The 19,200-nt window shown below is 40.7% G+C and overlaps 1 protein-coding gene across 1 annotated transcript in view; it reads right to left on the bottom strand.

The window, feature by feature from the left end:
- Nucleotides 1–19,200, bottom strand: part of AVL9 (AVL9 cell migration associated) — a 59,111-nt gene that overhangs the window by 26,076 nt on the left and 13,835 nt on the right. Inside the window, exons 2-6 of the mRNA XM_019509010.1 lie at nt 8,884–9,004; nt 5,163–5,248; nt 2,805–2,876; nt 1,435–1,524; nt 920–986 (exon numbers count right to left, since the gene is read on the bottom strand). Coding sequence (XP_019364555.1) covers nt 920–986; nt 1,435–1,524; nt 2,805–2,876; nt 5,163–5,248; nt 8,884–9,004 — 436 coding nt within the window. The remainder of the gene's footprint in view (nt 1–919; nt 987–1,434; nt 1,525–2,804; nt 2,877–5,162; nt 5,249–8,883; nt 9,005–19,200) is intronic.

Genomic DNA, 19,200 nt, shown 5'->3' with positions numbered 1-19,200 from the left:
CCCCCACCCCCGCTAGAGTAGGCCCCCAGCCCCCTGCAAGCTTTAGGTATCCCAAAGGCTTCAGGAAGAAAAGTGAGCCAAAGCCAAAGCCAAGCCCTGGCTGACTCAAGAGTTTCATGTCCTATCCCCCTCTCCAGACAGGGCTTAGGGTTTCCTGCCCTTTTTGCAGAGAGCTCTTTGCAAAAAGTGGAAAATGTGCATGTTTCCCCATTAAAATAAAAAATTTGCATTTTTCCTCAGTGAAAAGGGAAAATCTGTGTTTTTTTCCTGTTTTTCCATGGGAAACAGAAAACCCAGATCCCTGATATCCAACGATTCTACATCCTAAAGGAAGACATGCTGGTGAGTTCATTAGAGCTCCTACCTTGTTGTCTTGTTTCTATGCACACACAAAAAAAATATGTTGAACCTACAGTAGGGACTGAACTACAGAAGGCAGCCATTTACTTTCATGCTGAATCCTACTAATCACAGATTTTCATTGATACATTTGATTAAACCCCTCTTCACATTTACCTGTCTCTATCACACACTCCTAGGCAAAACATGAAGTCAAGAATACTGGGGGATATTTTCTAAGGTACAAGGAATACCCTTTGAAAAAAAATATCAGTAAGAATTGGATCCTTAATTCCATTTTCACTACTGAAAATCTTCCTCATAATAAGAAAGTTTTAAGAAAACAGTTCAGCCACTTAATGACTGAGCAAATATCAAAACTGAGAGGCATCACCAAGACATTAAGTTTCAACCTAAGATGAGCTCCATCCAATAGAGGCAAGGTATTTATCTAACAATTACAGAAAGAAAAAATTATACATTACTACACAGGAACAGAGCTCTCTTGTTAAGCTTTAATGTACATAAGCAAAATTAGTTATGAAGAGAATCTTTTATTGATCACAAAAAGGCTACTTACCAAGATAAACTTGTGATCCCTCTAGTGTAGTTCCCCCCAAAGAGCTATTCATATGCTCATAAAGTTCCTGCAAAAGTTAAATTAAAAAAATATTAATGGCATATGATAGTTTCCCTTAATGGTAATATTAATGGCAAATGCCACCATCTGTTCTAAGAAACTACTCAAGGGACCAGAATCTATTTCACTGATATGGACAGAAGGAGGAGGAGGAGAAAAGGAGTTTTCCTCCCTTAGAAGGAGAAAGGGAGTTTTATTAAAGGGATTTTAAAAATGTAAGGCTAGCTATCCAAGTAGTTTTTAGTTCACATCTCTCTGTAAATTAGTCAATTGTTCCTTGCTCAGATTTATTGTAGGATAAATTATCATGTGGCTTAGAAGAGAAGAATAGTACAATCACCCTTTGAAAATGCAATATATAGATGAGAAATCACTGAGTAAAGAATGTTCATATCATATAACCTGTACGATAAACAAGGAGCATCATAATCTGCATGCATACATTGAAAGGTTACCTTAAGAATTGTGATTTGAGAGAAGTCTTTCTCTTCAAAATAGGCATGTGTAATGAGCTGTAGCTTTGCTTGGAGTAATCCATATAAGGGCTTGCAAGACAGACAAATAAATGCAGATGAAGAAATCACTTTTTGTAACAATTCCATTGTTTCTCCATTTTTTTTCCTTATCTTCTGTTATAAATAGATATCTCAACTCTAGGCAAAGTCAATTTGTGAAGATAAAAGTGTTCAAAATTTCTGGCTAACTGTTCTACTTTCAGTGTGCATATTTCAGTTATCTAGTGTTTCACATTCAGATGCTATATCACCACTTAAGATCCAGTTGGAGCTGGCTTGGGGGGGGGGGTGCCCCCACATCTGTGCAGGGCTCAGGGCACAGAGGGGGCTATAGGGGGAGAGAGAGGGCAAGGGCTGCAGTCACCCCAAAATTCGCCGTAGGCCTCCCATAACTCTCTCTCTCAGTGCTGCCACTGCCTGCTCTCAGTGCAGCCCAGCCTGGCTCAGCTCTGGCCCTGCCCCATGCAGATCTGGGGGCACAGGCCCTCCCTACCCCCCAGCCCATGCAGTACCAGACAAACAGTCCCCCGGACGAACCGCACCTCCATCCTATCCCCGTTCCACCTGGGAAACACTTGCCCCAGCCCTTGTCCCAGCCCCACTCCCTCCCTCACCATGGGGGACCTTGATCTGCTCCCCCACATCCCTTCCCTCCCCAACCCCATCCACCACAACAGACTTACCAGCTGCACACAGCTCTCCATGCTGCTGGGCTGTGCTCCTTGCTACCTACATGCTGCATTGTGGCTGCCTGCACGCACAGGCGTTTATCAGCCAAATTATGCGCCATATCAGGCCGATTTCAGATACAGACAATTTTCTTTATATTGGTGCTGATCCAATATTGGACCGATGTAACTGCACCTCTACTAATAAGGTCTAATACAACTTATCATATTCTACATAATATGCTGCATGAGCCACTAGCAAAAGTGTTGTTTCAGAGTTGGGCACTGTTAACTTCCCACTTTCTGAAAATTAATCAGTGTAGCATATAAACTAAACATTAATATAGAAAGCATCACAATATGCAGTTTGGAATAGGTAGTTTTTTGGGGGCAGTTATAAAAATTGCAAACCCATCACATCACAACTCCTAATGACAGATGCATACTTTTACAGTTTTCTTGTAAGCAGATGACACTCGAAATGTGTTAAAATTTTAAATTCCTTGGTCTTAATGCAGCTGTAATTTCAATGCTCACTTTGCCATCTTTAAGTGGTGCTCATTACAAGGGATTTAAATAATGTCAGGCAAATCATGTATTCCTTGTATTGTTTGCAAGTAAGGTTCAGTTTGTCATACTTACCAACTGACTTAGAACACAGACACTTTTTTGTACTGTTTCGCGTGTGATATCTGCTTGCCGTACTTTCAATGCCTAAGAAGCAAAAAAGTATTACAATAGTTTTACCCATATGCATTAAAAAAAACACTTTAAAGCCATCTACCTAAAACCCCCACTGATCAAAACAAAATCCATGATCCTTGAAGTACTGTTTTCAACAGCAGCTGAGGGTGTAAAGGGATGGGTGGGTGGGTACATAAAAAATAAACAGTAAAACAGTATCAGACCCTAAGGCAAGACGCTTTGCGAGAGGTCAACAATCTAATAATCACAGTTTCTTTCGACTCGTTGTTCCTAGAGATGGTGCAACTACTGTGGAGATGATTACACACAGTCCCTAGAACCAAGGACTATTTAAAAGGAGAAGGCAACAAGAGAAGAAAACAGGTAAAGAAAAAATACTTAGCTCTAGATTTGCCAAAATAAACCAGAATATATCCCCTGTCCTTCTGTGACAGCATACCTACCCACTGGGACCACGCAGGGAAAGCTTTTGCCTGGGAATAGTTTGTTTATTTCATGCTCAGGCATTTTCTTCTAGCCAACTGTAAAGAGAAAGTGACACCACCTGGGGAGTCAACTGCTTTCTCAGCCAGACCAAACGGTTCTAGTATTTAACAGCAGAGCTAGAAGGAGTGTGGGCAGAAACCATACAGCCAAGTGATTCACTTTCATTGCACAAAACAGCAAGAGTGTGGATTACAGCCCACACACAAAAAAAGCCAGATGGGTAGAGGGTTGAAGCTGTTACTACATAAAAGACATATTGCTTTATATTCCACTTGTTCCAAACAGTTCAATTTTAAATCTACTTATCCGCTTAATTGGTTAGTAAACAGCAGAAACTGGCATCGTGAGTGCAATAAAAAATAGCTGAAAATAAACTTCACAGTTAAGCAGAACAAGACTTTGATTACAGAATACTATAATAAGGGTTTACTGAAAAAATACTGAGAAAACTAAGTCAATACAAAGAACAAAATTACAATTATAAATTTATTGTGTAAAGTTGCTTCAAATGAGAGTTTCTTGAAAAATAATCAAGATGTCACAGGGATTAGTCTATAAATAAGAATATAGCATATGTAATTTGGGACTTCAGAATATGAGTCAATGAGAACTCTTCCTAAGCTATTAAACATTCAAAGTTGTGGCATATCATTGGGAAGGTGACATACATATTTCAAAATATATCTGCAAAATATCCTGCTAAGAATAAATGCACATATTTTATAATCAGGACTGGCTTCAGACTGAGTACATCATGATTTCCTCAATATTTAAGACTAAACATACTGCAAGTCTCTCTCATAGCTTCTCCCAGAAAGAAAAGGGAGAAGAAAATCTTTTTGCTGGCCATGCCTGTATTGGCCAGACCATTTGGGTTGAGGCTAACATCAGGCAGCCCCTTAACATGTAGCCAGCTCTGCAGGACATATGGTCACAGCTGCTGCATCCCTTGAGCCTCAGGAAGCTGCACATGGCCCCTGCACCACTGTGCCCTAGCCTGTCACAGCCCAGGCCAATAGTATCCTGCCCAGAGTCCCTGATGCACTGGTGGCAGCATAGCATCCTGCCCCTCCTCCTAGCCCCATGGAGCCATGGCAGTCAGTGACCATGGCATGGTACCGTGTCTCAGACTGATGGAGAATTTTGTGTGGCCCCTACCTGTGTTACAGCCTGCTCTGCTGCTGTGAAAGCCTTATGCTGAACCTGGGCCTGACCAAGCACATGCACTGCCTGCCCACTCAGAGCATCATTTTTGCCGCCCCCTACTATCTGCTGCATTAGGCAGCTGCCTGTACTGCCTCTACAGGTATACCAGCCCTGCATGCATGCATGCATGCATGCATGCATGCATACATACATACATACAATGGAAAGCCTAGGCTCAGGAGAATTTTGCAAAGGAAACCAAACCCTTCCCTGGATTGAAGGAGGCACACAGGTGCTTCATATATCTGCTCAAGAAGCTCACAAGAAATGTCTGAAGATCAAGTAAAGAATCCTATTTTCAGGCAGAGAACTCTTAGCCAGACTCACAGACAGTCAGTTTAGTTCTGCTTGTTAGGTCTCCTGCCTGGTTTGTTTCTCTGAAAACATAATGGGATGTGCAGGAATATAGACATGGACCAGGAAGTTCCCAGTTGCAGAAGGGAAAAGATAATTCTTTAGCTCTGAATTATCTGAGCTGCAGCTTCACAGATTTTATGGCCAGGGAGGACAATTTTGATCAGCTAGTCTGACGGCCATACAGTTTTTCCCATTGAATTCTGCACGAGTCCATTTTACTATTTTATATTTGCAACTGTAAGTTACCTTGGCTTCAATCTGCCTATAGCAAGAGACGCCATATACTGTAGTTTGCTCTTCAGATCTTGGTGGCAAGTGGAAAAAGACAGTATCTAAGAAAGAAAGAGAGAACAGTTTAGTTGCTAACAAAGAAACAGATCAAGGATCTGTATTTTCAGAAACCTCATCCTTTTCAATAACCTATTTACAAATTGTTTACTTCTAAAATTGCACTTCCTGCTGGGTTTAATCTTGTGTACCCTATGGTTTTATCATATCATTTATAAAAGAATAGACTTCTCTGTGTCCATATTCTTCCAGTAAATCAATTCACTTACTGTGTAAGGGTGCCAAGAGACCAACCTTTTCAATTAAAACTAAGGATACACTTCAAATACCCTTATGCAAAGATATACAGCTTTGTAAAATAGATCTGTCACAACCACAAAAATTTTATTGCTAATTTATTAGCTGGGAAAGCCAAAACAGGTTAGAAGGTCTCTTTTACAGTTCAAGGTATCACACATTTGTAGGAAACCTGTCTTCAGGGCAATTAAGGCTATTTGCTTATTTTCTAGTAAGTAGAACAGAACTGCGCTCTATAAATCTTGGGAAGTTTCTTGTAAAAGGTAAGAAGGCAGCAGCTGCACAGGCACCTCGGGGTGCATGGCAGAGAAGGGGACAGGATCGTGTTGCCCCAGGCCTCTGCCTCACCATGTGCCTCAAGGTGCACGTACAGCCATTGCCAGCCATGGGGTCAGGTGAGGGTTTCAGACCCCAATGCACTGGTTGCAGGCTTACTGTGAGCAGCCCAGGATGTACAGAGGGCAGCAGAGGCCTGCCCAGAGCCTGGGGTGCTTCTAGCAGGCAGTCACAAAGCTGCAAGCAGCTGCACCAGTCTGGAGCCCTAGTCTGGCTTGTTGCTGGCAGTGGCTGCATGCACACCTCAGGGAACAACACAGTGGGAAAGGGGCTAGGGCTGCACTGCCATGACAAGGAACAGGCTCCTCATGGCTTTGCCACTGTCTGTCCCTGGCAAGCCAACATCTTTGAAGTCCCGGTTGCAGGGTTTTTTGGCACTCGACCCAAAAACATTGCCATCTCACAATCTAGATGTTGCTAGTTGCTGGTACAGGTTTTGTTATATTCTACATAGATCCAGGAGGAAATTTGTAGAGTTTTAAAGTGCATTTCCTTTAATCCAATAAACAAAACTAAATTTTCCATTTTTCATACCATGTGCAACTTCTTTAAATGGAGGCTAGTTATAACTTGCACAAGGAAACCAAGCCCAATATAATCAGAATAAGCATATAATAATATTATTCTGAAATGCACTTGCTAATTCCAAATGAATTTGTATTGTGCTTCTGGAAATAAATCCCAAGGTTTTTACACCTGCTTCACTGCCATGCTAGCTTTGAACAGTCTCCATTACCTAAAAACACTTTCTAACAACATGTTGTTATGGTAATGCAAAGCCCAGCAAGACAACTATTTCAGTGTTGTGTGTGGGGTTGTGGCATGGAGCCAATGTAGAAGCTATTTTGCTCACCTCCTCACATTTTTCTGGTTTTGACTACAGTTAATATCTTCAAGATACATAACAAAAAAGTCAGGACATGCCAAATCAAGGATTTTTTCCTTCTGATGTAAATAAATTATTTTTGTAAACAAACACCCTACCTTGGGCTGGCACATCAACTCCCAATGAAATCCCTACAGAGTTAGAGTAGGGATGTCCAACTGATGGCCACAAGAGATTAATTTGCTGCCCCTAACCTCCCACCCAGCCACCACTTCCCCTGCTCTCTCATTGCTCCAGATGCAGCAGCATGTGGCAATGAGCAGGCTCCCACACAATATGGTGCTGGAACCAGGGGGATGGGATGTGCTGGTGCAGCATCCACAGCATGCAGCCCCTGCCATTTAGAAGTTAGAGTGCCCTAAGTTGGACAGCCCTAGCACATCAGACAAGGTGAAGTGTCATGCACATTTTCTTGTGTTTGCTTTATTGATATGGCATGTGTCATCTCACTGAAAAGAAAATACTACATTGTATTAATTTATGTTGCTCTTATCACTGCATGGATTATGTTATGCTGTCTGTATACATCTTTGTTTTTGGACATGGTTTAAATCAAAGGAACTGAGACATGCTACTTAAGGAAAAGGGAGTAGGTAGAACTGCTAAGTATCTCCTGCCATTGTGTTAGTAGGACAAGAATAACTGCCAGTCCCAAACAGCAATAGACAGGGCTATTGTTGGGACCAGCACCCAAGGTATTGCCTGCCTATAATTGGGGAGGGGTGGAGAATCAACACCCTCCTTAGTGAAGGCATCTCAGAAAAAATGGGCCACTAGCTAGAGGAATCCCAGATGCTTCAAGAGGAAAGGAATGAGAGAATTCTGAGACTCATGAGCAATTAAGACAATGCTGATGTGATGGAAGGCTGGGTTGTAGATATTTTAGGGGCTATGAGCAAATCATGGTCTTTGGTTTATGCTAGGCTTTGGGAGAGTCCAGGTCCCCAGCAATCATGACTGGCAGGATCAGAAGGAAGGCTGATCTCTGGAAAGAATGGCAGAACTCCAAGGAGAAAGTTCTGTAGCCAGATGAGAGGGTTACAGTCTTTGCGTGTCCTTTTGTTTTGTCTTCAAACAATATGGTCAGTGTTTCTCACGTAATTCCTTTCTCCTAAATAATAAATACTTTTGTTACTTTATCTCCTTACTGATTGCCTATGGTAAAGAATGATCTCGGTGGAATAAGGAATATTCCAGAGTAACCCATTCCCTAGAAAGGAGGACCTAAAATACTTTCACAACCCAAGAGGAAACTGCAGGGAGTGGCAGAGATTTCCCTGTTGCAGCTGTGAGATCTAGTATAAGGCTAGTGGAGCAGAGGTTTGTGGGGATAAGGAATTATCCCAGGGCAAACCTTGGGACAAGCAGTAGGACAGCAGGGAGAAACTTGTGACTGCAAGTACTCTGAGGATAGATTTGTGACACAGGTCTTCCTGAGAAGGAAGCATATGCAAAAAGAAAAAGTGTTTTAGTACAACATATTCCATTTTTCCTTTATGATTTAGGAATCTGTAACAACAAAAATGTTTACAGATATAATTTGCTACTAAACTTTGGCCAATCCCTAAATGGTATAAACATGGCAAAATTATTCTTCTGCTTCATATTGCATGTCACTGCTCTCCTAATTCCCCTCTTCCTCTTTCCACTGTACAGTTCCTAACCCATGCCATTTTGTAGACCGTCAAGCAGGAATCTAGACCACATTTTGAAAAATAAAGACCTAACTGAATAAAAGTGGGTTGTTTTATCCACATACACACACACATACAGGAAAAAGAGGTTATTCATTCTCTATCTCCATAAAGAACAATTCCCTTTCAAAAGATGAGGGGAGTACAGGCTGCTTATTTTGCTTTAGGAGACTCATAAATGAATCCTGTATTAAATTTACAGATGCAGGAGTGGGAATTTTGTATCTCTAGTCTACATCCTAAACACAAGTATTTTGATATGTTTCTTTTTACATATTCAATTTCTCATATAGCCTGTTCTGAATAAAATACAAAATAAATATTCCTAGAATTCAAGCAGTCAGAAGCATGGTGAACTGGTAACTGAAGTGTCAGGATCCTTTCCTCCCTGCTTTAGTGTTAAGCACACAATGTCCTCCACTATTGCAGCTCCTCACTCACTAGACATTCCTTTCTGGTATTTTACCTTCTTGATAGTTGTGAGCTCCATCTGGCAAAGCAAGGAAAGGCAAGTATTTCCATTCTTCGGGTAAACTGTGGCTATCGTGTCCTTCTCCTGGGATTAGGGGAGGATAGGAAAATTCAACCTGAAGAAAACAAACACTGTTACCAAACATAATGCACCTCTGAAATAAACTGTTAAGGCCAACATTCTGTGTATAGCAGTGGAGAGCACAAAATGCTTTTGAGAAAGATGCAAGAAGTTCTACTGAGATTGACTTGCCTATGACGACTGGCACATGTTCCAAAAAGCAAATAAGGGTGTATGAAACAGGCCATATTCAATTTGGATCTGGCCTGAATCAGGGACAGTGATTTGATTTGTTGATTAGGATCACTGTCCCAATTCGATTCGGCCAAATCTGAAGATTCAATGGTGATTCGGAGAATCAGTGATTTGGCCATAGATGCAGCTTGAAATGTTTTTTCTACATACCTTGAGGTACCAGGCGTGGCTTGTGAACGCTGTGATGGTGGGAAGCATGCCCCCCCCCGCATGCTCGGTGGCGAAACCGGAAGTACTTCGGGCCACTTCTGGGATCGGTACTCAGTGCCTTGGGGGGTCTCCCCCGGCTCGGCGATCGGCTGGGCCTGCAGACCCAGGAGGCACCAGTTGCCGAGCTGGCGAGGTGCAGAGGCCCCCCCTTGTGTGCTCTCCGGTGGACCAGAAGTGCTTCTGGTCCACTTCTGGGTCTGCTGTCAAGTGCGCTGGGGACCCCCCGTGCTCCTGTGGGATGCTTCATCTGTCCCAGCATCTCAGCAATTACAAGCCACCTGGTACCTTGAGGTATGTAGAAAAAACATTTAAAGCTGTGTCTATGTCCAAATCATTGAATCTTTCTGAATCTCTCCGAATCAATTTGGAGGGTTCTAATTCAATTCGGAGAGATTAAAGGATCTCCTGATTTGATTTGGATTCAGAGATTCAGCCACTGAAATCGGGCTGAATCTCCGCAGAATCAAATCAACGACCAAAGCTTCGCACAGCCTCAGCAGGCAACCTCTGGCATGGGTGTCAGAGCACGGCATGCAAGCCTCGGAGCCGGGGCCGTGCTGCCACAACAAGGATCAGGCCTCTCGGGGCTTCCCCACCTTCTGCCCTGGGCACACAAACATCTTACAAGCTGAGGTTGTGGGTGTTTTTTTGGCACTGTACTCAAAAATGTTGCAGACCCTTGTTCTGAAAGCATTTCTATCAGGTTTAAAAAAAAGCATTGGCTTTCAGTTAATTTGATTCCTTTTATGTTTTTGTAAAAAGAAATAAATAGACATGCAAGTTGGATGGCCTATCATCTGTCTTTATATCCATTTTTTTTCAACCCCTGTCCAAATCTTCTCTTTCTTGTCTTTTTTATCATCCTTATCCAGGTTAGTGTTTCCAAGGTGTATTAGTTAAAAAACACTGACTAGAGCCAAACAGGAATATTCAAGGTGAGGAAATTTCAATTGGTTAAGTGAGGCCTTCATAATATATTCAGTATTTTCTAATCCATCCTGTATACATCCTATCTTTTTGTTGACTACTCTTGTGAGCTGCAATGTTTTTACTGAGCTGTTTACAGTGATACCCAAGCTGCCTCCTTGAGTGGTTACAGTTAAGAGAGAATAAAGGAATATGCAGGGCATCTTTTCTTTAGATTTTTGTACTAAGATAGAATACAGAATCATGGATATAGGGAGGTGCCTTCAGAGACACAAATCAATCTGTTGGAGACTGAAAAAAAAAAAAAAAAAAAATCTTAAAATGAAAGAATGCTGCAAAAAGAGTAGTGACATTAACCAATCAAGTAACCACCAAAAAACCAAGATGGAATTTCTGCTTTTTGAAGTCAATCTTTGCAAGGGAATCATTTTTAACAGTATAATACATCTAAAGCTAATGTTTTTAGTTAAAAAACCCCCAAAACTGTTCTACCAAAAAACTAAACAAGTTCTTGAATATATTAGTAAATCAATTTGACAGAAAGACTGAAAACCAACCAAAAGTTCATATCTTAATAAAGGTGAATACTAAGGGAGAGTATAATTATTTCTTGGAAGATGTTCAACTGCTGATCAGTCAGCTGTCAAAAAAGCATTTTTCAAACATTATGAACTTCCATAGAAGGACATTCAAAAGAGGCTGTGAGAAAAATAATTCAATACAATATGGATGAATCAAATTGAAGAAAAAAACCCACCAAAAACCAGAACAGGAACAAACCCTAAAGAGCAATAAATATACAGGGGAGGGGAAAATAAAGGAGTGAAGAAATAGGAAGCAGTAAGGAAATAAAACTGAAATTCTTTAATCTCGCCACACAGTGTCAGCCTTACGCCAGATGTTGCTGTGTTGTGGCACATGAATATGGGGCAAGAAAAAATTATTACAGAAGAAACTAGTCTCACTGCAATTTCAATTTCAGGTTTGCTTATTCCTGACTCAAGCTCCAGATAATGTGCGTGTTGGGGGGGAGGGGGAGAAGAGAGTGGTAAATCAAAACTTCCTGTGGACAGAGGTTGCATAAACCCCGCACAGGAAAACCAGCCTACAAATTATAATTTTACATATTACAGGATTTCACTTGTAATCCATTTGCACTGAGAATGCATTCAAGATTATGATTTAGCTCAAATTCAGCTACAAGAAGTAGAAAACTACTTCCAAATGAAAAAAAGGGAGTAATAGAATGAAATTGTGTATCCAAAGTAGAGCAAATATCCGTCATTCAACAGACACTCATTAAGAGCTCATTTCCCTTATTCATCTTCCAAATTACAGACTAAAATAAGTGACAGCATCATAAACAGTGTTTCAGTATCTGCAATACAAAAACAGGGCTTTTAAAACCTTCAATTCAATTATGTTCCAAAATTATCTGAAAATAGAAACAATTTTGAAAAAAAAAAATATTACTGGAATGAAAAATATTGTCCTCTTGGCAACAGCTATGCCTATAGCAACGGATAATGTAGAAACAAAATATTTTAAAATACAAATGCCTGCAAAAAATGTTGCCCCTGGCAGGCGGACATACTAGATAAAGGACATCGTTAGTATCTCTGTCTGCTTATAATGAATTAATTTATTCATTTCAAATCAAAAATAATTTTAAAACTGTCTGAAGAATCAATGGAAAAGTTAGTAAATATCTTCAAACCCTACTTGAAAGAAAAGGAATAGATACATGGCATCTCATAATTTTGTATAATTTGTTTGCATCTGTAAGTTCCCCTTTAATATCGTACGTGCACCTAATTTGGTATGGGATACAATGAACTTAAAAAGCTATGCTAAGTAAATAAAAGGGGGGAAAAGTAGTTATACCAAACAACACTTTCTGATATCTAACTTAGAAGAGAAGTAGATATGAGCTGGCTAAACTACTAAACTTCTCTCCCACATTTTCTTCTGAATTGATGGAGATTACAATAATGGCTCCTCATTCATTTAAGTCTGTAATTATTCATCTCAATTTGATTAATTTTGTACAAACCTACAAGTATGTTACACAAATAATCTTCAGTTTCCTCACTTACAAGCAAATAAGTGACTAAACGTGTCTTAGCTGCAAACTCAGTTATAAACAAGGAAAGTGAAGATTACAGCAAGGATTTGTTTTGTTTTGAAATAAATTTGGGTACCAACAGAAACCAAAGGAGGAGATAATGTACCTTCTGAGAAGATTTTACAAATTACTTTTCCCATAGGCAAGCTAAACCAGCTCTCGGAAAGAAAATTAGATTATTATTGAATTCTACCGGGAGTCCCAGAAAAAGAAACCATAGACAACACAAAATAGATTCTCCACCCACTTTTTACTCTCCAAAGTCCCACAGATTTAAAAAGACTACAATTGAATATATGGTCAGACATTTTTGCTGGCAACATTATCTGCCAGAGCTGACATTTCCATGCTGTGGATACAGAATACTGATGATGGATTTTAGAATGAAAGAGATGAATATTGCAATTTGTTGAGGGTATAAACAACCATGTTCTTCATTGCACACACACTGCTGCTTTTTAAGGTTCCAATATCAAACGTATTAAGAGCTACAAACAACCGACTTAAACTACACAGAAGCAGCACTTTTGTTTTCTAAAATCCTGCTAAATTCACTATCCTCCTAATGGATCCTTCTGTGCATCTAATGCTTACTGAATTCAGTGGAAGTTCTGACGGCACAAGAGTGTTGGAGCATACCCCAACAGCGCAGTCAGCGTGCATCTCATTGTGAAGAAGTATTGTTTGGTGTCTCAAAGGCAGCGGTTCTCAATCTTTTTAGATTCAAGGCACCCCTTCTGAACTGTCTGGAATTTAGCAGCACCCCACTTAAAGACTCATTTATTTCTTGCCTCCTTGCATCATGCAACACCCTAAAACAGATTGCATGGGATAGCAGGGCAACACTGAGAGCAAGGCAGATGGTGCACAGTGCTCACAGCTGGAAAGGGGAGCTTGAGGATGGGTCATTAGACTCCTGAAAGAGGCAGCTGTCCCTGCAGGAGGTGAGAGGGATGAGAGTGGCTGCTAGTACCAGGGGAAGATGGTAGGGGCAGAACCCTGATATGCCCTGCTGCTTCTGCTGTTGGTAGCCTTCCTGCCCCCAGCTCTACCTGAAAAGTTGAGTGTAGCCCCTGCTGCAGCAGCTGTTCCTCTGGGGACTTGTGTGCCAGTCATGCCATTCTCCCCGGTCCCTCCTACCAACTCCAGGAGCATGGGATGAGCAAAGGACAAAGCCAGTTTGAATAAACACAGGCAGATCATGTTTCTAGGACTACTGGGGCTGTCATCACACAGGCTGTGCTTTTTCAGCATAGCTACTTTCCCTGCTTCTCTTGTGCTCCTAGAGCTGATGGGAGGAGTTGTGGCGAGTGCTGCTGAGATGCTGGCAGGTGCAGGGCACCTAAAAATTGGGGGAGCCAACGTGCACCTCTTCTCATAAAGGTCAGGAGCCAAGGCATCCTTCTAAGCTTGTGGCACCCTGCTTGAGAGTCACTGCTCAAAGACAGCTGATAGTTTTTCCGATATTAGCACAAGAGCATTTAGGAAATCTGGTCCTGGAATCATTCTGGATATAATTTCTTCTTAAACCACAGGTCTGCAGAAATAATCCTGTTTTACCCAAAAGGACAAAAAACAGACCCCACCCCCAACAAAGAAACCCAAACGTTTTCTACCTTCCTCTTCCCCCAGTGAAATGAATGAGATGGTTATGGAGTCTATGAAACACGTTGAGTGTTATCCTGGACCACTTCAGGTGTTTAAGTTTTCATATGTGATTTTATTCCACACTGCTCAAGTCCCTGAAGGGTGGTATTGGTGAATAAAAACAGTTAATGCAAAGATACTGTTCTGTAACTTGCAGACATGTATATTAAGTAGTAATTGTCTGTTAGCTGAAACACCCATTCACATTTGCCTTGGACACAGAAAGCACTACTGGTTAGTCTCCTCTTTCATTTGAAAGTATAAGTATAATTAATGAGGCATAGTAGAAAAAACTGTAATTCTACTACACTTATAACCTGGCCAACACACCAGAATTAAAAAAAAAACAACCCAGAGGCTGTAAAAAAATAGAGATGTACATTGCGTATTTTCAACTAGAGAGTACCAGATACCAATAGCAGGCAATCTCCATTTCATTTTCAGGGAGATTGATGGTCCTAAAGAATTTAGGCCTCATCTTCACTAGAGAAAAAACTGAGGTTTGACATGTGAGCAATTACACAAGGTAACATCCTTGTGATGTTAGGCAGCTGTAATATTAAGCTGTGCTGTAGGTCACTATAAATGCTAGGCTCCCCCCTCAAAGTTGACCTCTATTTACTATCAGATATGTAAACTATGAATGGTTTTGTCTTCATTAGGATGTTATTACCACGGATGCCAACTGTTCAAAACTGTACAGATGGTTCATAAAAAATGGCCTAAAAACACTTGTCTGTGATGACTGTAAGAAAAATTAAACTATTCCTAAAAAGCAGAAACACTGAACTTCTCAAGATCTGTGTCAGAATGAAGCTAAATACAATCATCAGTGCTGGACAGAGGGAAAGCAGTGCTGCATAGCAGGGGTAAAGCCGAGAGGTGGCTTTGTGGGAGGAGTGTCAGTGTGGGGTGAGTAGGGGACCCCGGGATGGAAGCAGAAGGGTATAAAAACATTGCTGCAGTCACACAGGGCTGCCAACGAAAGAATGAATATTTATAGCTATATCTATCTATATTTCTTTTGCTTGCTGAAACTTTTTTTTTTTTTAACCAACAACAAAAAACTCTTATATTGACACATTTTTATTGTCAGTGTGTGCGGTAACACACTTGCAAAGCAAAAGAAACTTATTCTTGAATAAAATCAGGCTAAGTTACCACTGTTTAACATGCACCTATTGCAGGACAGGAGTAGACATAAGGAACAGTTACTCCAGACCAGCTGACAAGAGTTAAGTCCCCTCTCCCCTTTTAACTTGGTAAATTTTGTTTGTCTCTCCATACCCATACAGACTGACATGTTCAAGATGACAAAGGAAGCCTGCAATTAAGTCATAAGCAAGATCCTCATCTTCTCTATCTGTTGGTTCTTCTATTTAACAAAGGCTCGCAGTTAATCAATGCATAATGTATTCATTACATAACTAACATCTGCTAGAAAACAAAAAAAAATTAAAAGCGAGAGAAAAGTCATTCAGTTCAGGTATCTTGCTCTACAACATCAAAATAAATTTAGCACAAGCAAAACATTATCAGACAACTACAGACAAAAAAAAGAAATCAATTTCTCACTGATGCAGACTGGAAGAAAGGAAAACAGATACAGAACAAGACCACAACAAACTAAAATTTCTCACCAAAACACATAAATGAACAATAAAATAAAAATCAATCCTGCAGGCAATGAAAGATGATTTTTTTCACTCATCTTCTCTGGGTAACTGACTGTAATTTGGTAGATTAGGGAGGAGGGGAGGGTGGTAAAAGCTTCAATACAGAATTTCCTCGCTTTATTCAGGTTTCATATGTACGAATTCACTCTTATCTGATGAATCTTTTTATACCAAAAATGTGTCATATGCGAGGTAAATTGACTTCTATGCAATCGGGTGGTGGAAGCCTGCAGTCAGCTGCTTTGTGTGGTGCATGGTGGGAGAGAGAGACAATATAGTCTTGAAGCCTCACTCAACTACCCCCAGCCCCACCTTACTGGCGTTGGAGGGTGATGAGAGCCTGTTGACTCTCCTATGGCTGTTACCCTGCCTGTACCTCCTACTAGTGATGCAGAGTCTGGCACTGAAGATCCTTCATCATCCTCTCTTCACACCAACTACACATTCACCACCACCCTGTGCTTCTGTGTACTGCCTGCTGTTAGCAACTACCAAGATTGTCTTGTAAAAGTGGTAGAAATGGGTCTGGGGGTCAGTACAGGTGAGGTCTTGGAACATATCCCTATTTGTTACATTTTGAAGTGGGTTCCCTTTATGTGAATTCGAGTTATGTGCCATTTCCCAGGAACACATGTACAGCATGAAACAAGGGAAACCTGTATTTGGAGCAAAAGATAAGAAGAATAACTCATAACCTTATTTGCTTCTTAGTCAACGCCTATTTTTACAAGCAGGTTACAGAATAACTTATTGAAAGCAAGGAGCCAGCATCAGGAAGTTTTTCCACAGCCTCTCTTTAGGCAAAAAGAAAAACAGGCCACATTGTGTTCAAACCAATTCTGCATTATGAATGTTCTACACATAGAAGGTAATGTTTACTACCTAAATAAAATAAACCATGCTGTTTTACCATATTGATGAATGTACTTTTCAAGTATTAAATGATAGAATGCATAATTTAGGAACAGTGGAAAAGTTTTAAAAGAGTGTTTGTTTCCCTAAAACATAAAACTGCACATTCAGTTATAACTTAATCTTTTTGAAGATGATCGGTTCTTGTTCCTTCCTGGACCCCGCTGTAACACAGATACACATGTAATGAATAGGCAACCAAGACTGACTCAGCCTTGGGAAAGGAAAGAACACTATATACCAACACTGACACACAAGCCAACCTGCTTTTCAGACAATGTTTGCATTTGAAAACAGACATTCTATTTACCCACAGACATTTTCATATTTTTTACACTATTTTGGAAGATCTCTCAATATACCTTCTTTTGTCTCCAGGAATATGCATTCTTGCATTTAGGTTTTCCATTATTAAGTTTGCTACATTTATTCCATGTCTTATTTTGTATTATTATATAGGAAAGCATGACAACAAAAGCTACTGCTGTTTTACAAATTACGGACCTGAAGCAAATGACAGCGATTGGACATGTGTCAGTTGAAGATACAAAGATACCCATCACTTATTTTGCATCACAATTTGATATAGCTGTTTAAATGAAATATTTTTTGGCTTTGGAGTGCATTCTAGGCAGCATTTACCCATCATACTAGGATGTGGGCAACCTGTGGAATGGTGCAGATGGGACTTTGGACAACAAGTGCAGCAGAGCTGGGCTTCTTGCCAACTCTCATAAACAAGTGAAGAGGTATTTAGGATTGGTTAGTGACACAGTTGCCGTGTCTGAGTTTACACAGCTGTAACATTCACCCAACTGAATTTATAGCATAAATCAGTCACGCTCCCCAATTCAGCACACTAAAGCAGTAAGGAACTAATTATTTGCTTAACCTGCCCTGCAGTGAATTCTATCCCCACAATATTCTCCTACCCAAAACCATTCCTCCCTAACAATTCTATACAGGCCAAAATGGAGAGAGTGCTTTTCCTTAAGAGAACTCCACTTTATTTTATTTTTTTTAATACAGCCTTCCACCTGAGCTTTTCAAAACATTTTTCTTAATTAATTACTTCAAGTCTTCAGACACCATTGGCTCCATTTTGTAGACAACAGAAATACAGCACAGAGAGATCAAATAACTTGCACAAGGCCAAAGAGCTGGGAAGAGAACTAAGGTCTCTTGATTCTCAGTCTTGTACCTTAACTGTATGATGATCTTTTCTCAAAATCTGCATTTTCATCATATGACTTGTCATATTGTTAGATGGACAATTCTGGATCCAATAGAAGCATCTAACAAAACCTTAGAGAGAAACACTTGGTTTTTCTTTTTTCATATTCTGTAGTGGTTAAAAACATTAACAAGGTTATTCAAATGCAAATCAAATTTGTGATCCAAAAGCTTTAACAAGAAGAAAATATAATTCTCAGTAATACCTTTGTAACTAGCAGAGAAAGCCAAAACTAGGAAAGATGCATCTTCACTCCTGTCAGTTATTATACAAGACAGACTGTGAAATTCAGTACCACTTGCTACAGGAATTGATCTACTTGTTAAAAGATGAAAAGCATTAATGGTGCTAGAAATCCAAGACTTCAAAACTATCTGAAAAGTATCTACACACTGGAACATGAACAAACACATCTGAAACGTGCTAGCCAACTGCTAAATTGCTGGAAGAGCAAGTTACCTGCCTAATACTCCAAACAGCAGAGGTAGGCAACTTTTTCCAGTTGCAGTCTGGAAGAGCCTCCCCCCACTTCCCCACATCTAGCCCAGCTGCTTGTCCCCATGGCTAAATTTCACTGAAGTCCCACATGTATGGGCCATAACCAACAGTTCTATAGGCTGGATCCAACCCACAGGCCATAGGCTGCCAACCCCTGCCATACATACTTCATTTTTGAAGTACCAACAATAGGATTTAGTTTGAAAATAGTAAGAGAGATCTGTCTTTATCATTTGGGCTGGGAAGTCAGACATGGCCAAGTATGAATCTAGCTCTTATATTCCACTGAGTACTGTTGGCTGTGGAAGCTGGCATGCCTTAAACCAGTGGTTCTCAAACTTTTTTGTACCATTGGTAAACATCAATGGCCAATCCCAACCCAGTGCCTCTCACCGCTGACCATCTGCCCCCCACCCCCAGCCCCCCAGTGTGTGGGGGGCAGGGTGGGTGTGTGGGGTCTGGGGTGTCCCCAAAGCAGCCCCTTGCAGGCTCAAAACCTGCAAGGGAACAGTCAGTTTCCCATATTTTTCTCCTTTAAGGTAAAATCCACTTTTAAAGTTCGTTGATTCATTTTTTAAGTTTGTTTGCAACCCTTTCAGATATTCTTGCAACCCACTTTTGGGTCACAACCCATGGGTCGAGAAATGGACAGCCATGATTTAAGGCAGCAATTGGCAGCCCATGAGAGGTTAATTTGTGGTCCCTGGGCTCCCACCTGGTTGCCATTCTCTCCATAGTTCCAGCCTTTGGGCTCCCCTTTCCTTTGG

The sequence above is a fragment of the Gavialis gangeticus genome, unplaced genomic scaffold, assembly GCF_001723915.1.
Source record: "Gavialis gangeticus isolate Ggan-Ray unplaced genomic scaffold, GavGan_comp1, whole genome shotgun sequence".
In the NCBI taxonomy this organism is placed as follows: Eukaryota; Metazoa; Chordata; order Crocodylia; family Gavialidae; genus Gavialis; species Gavialis gangeticus.
The sequence above is the reverse complement of the archived record's forward strand: the minus strand, read 5'-3'. Positions and strand labels throughout refer to the sequence as shown.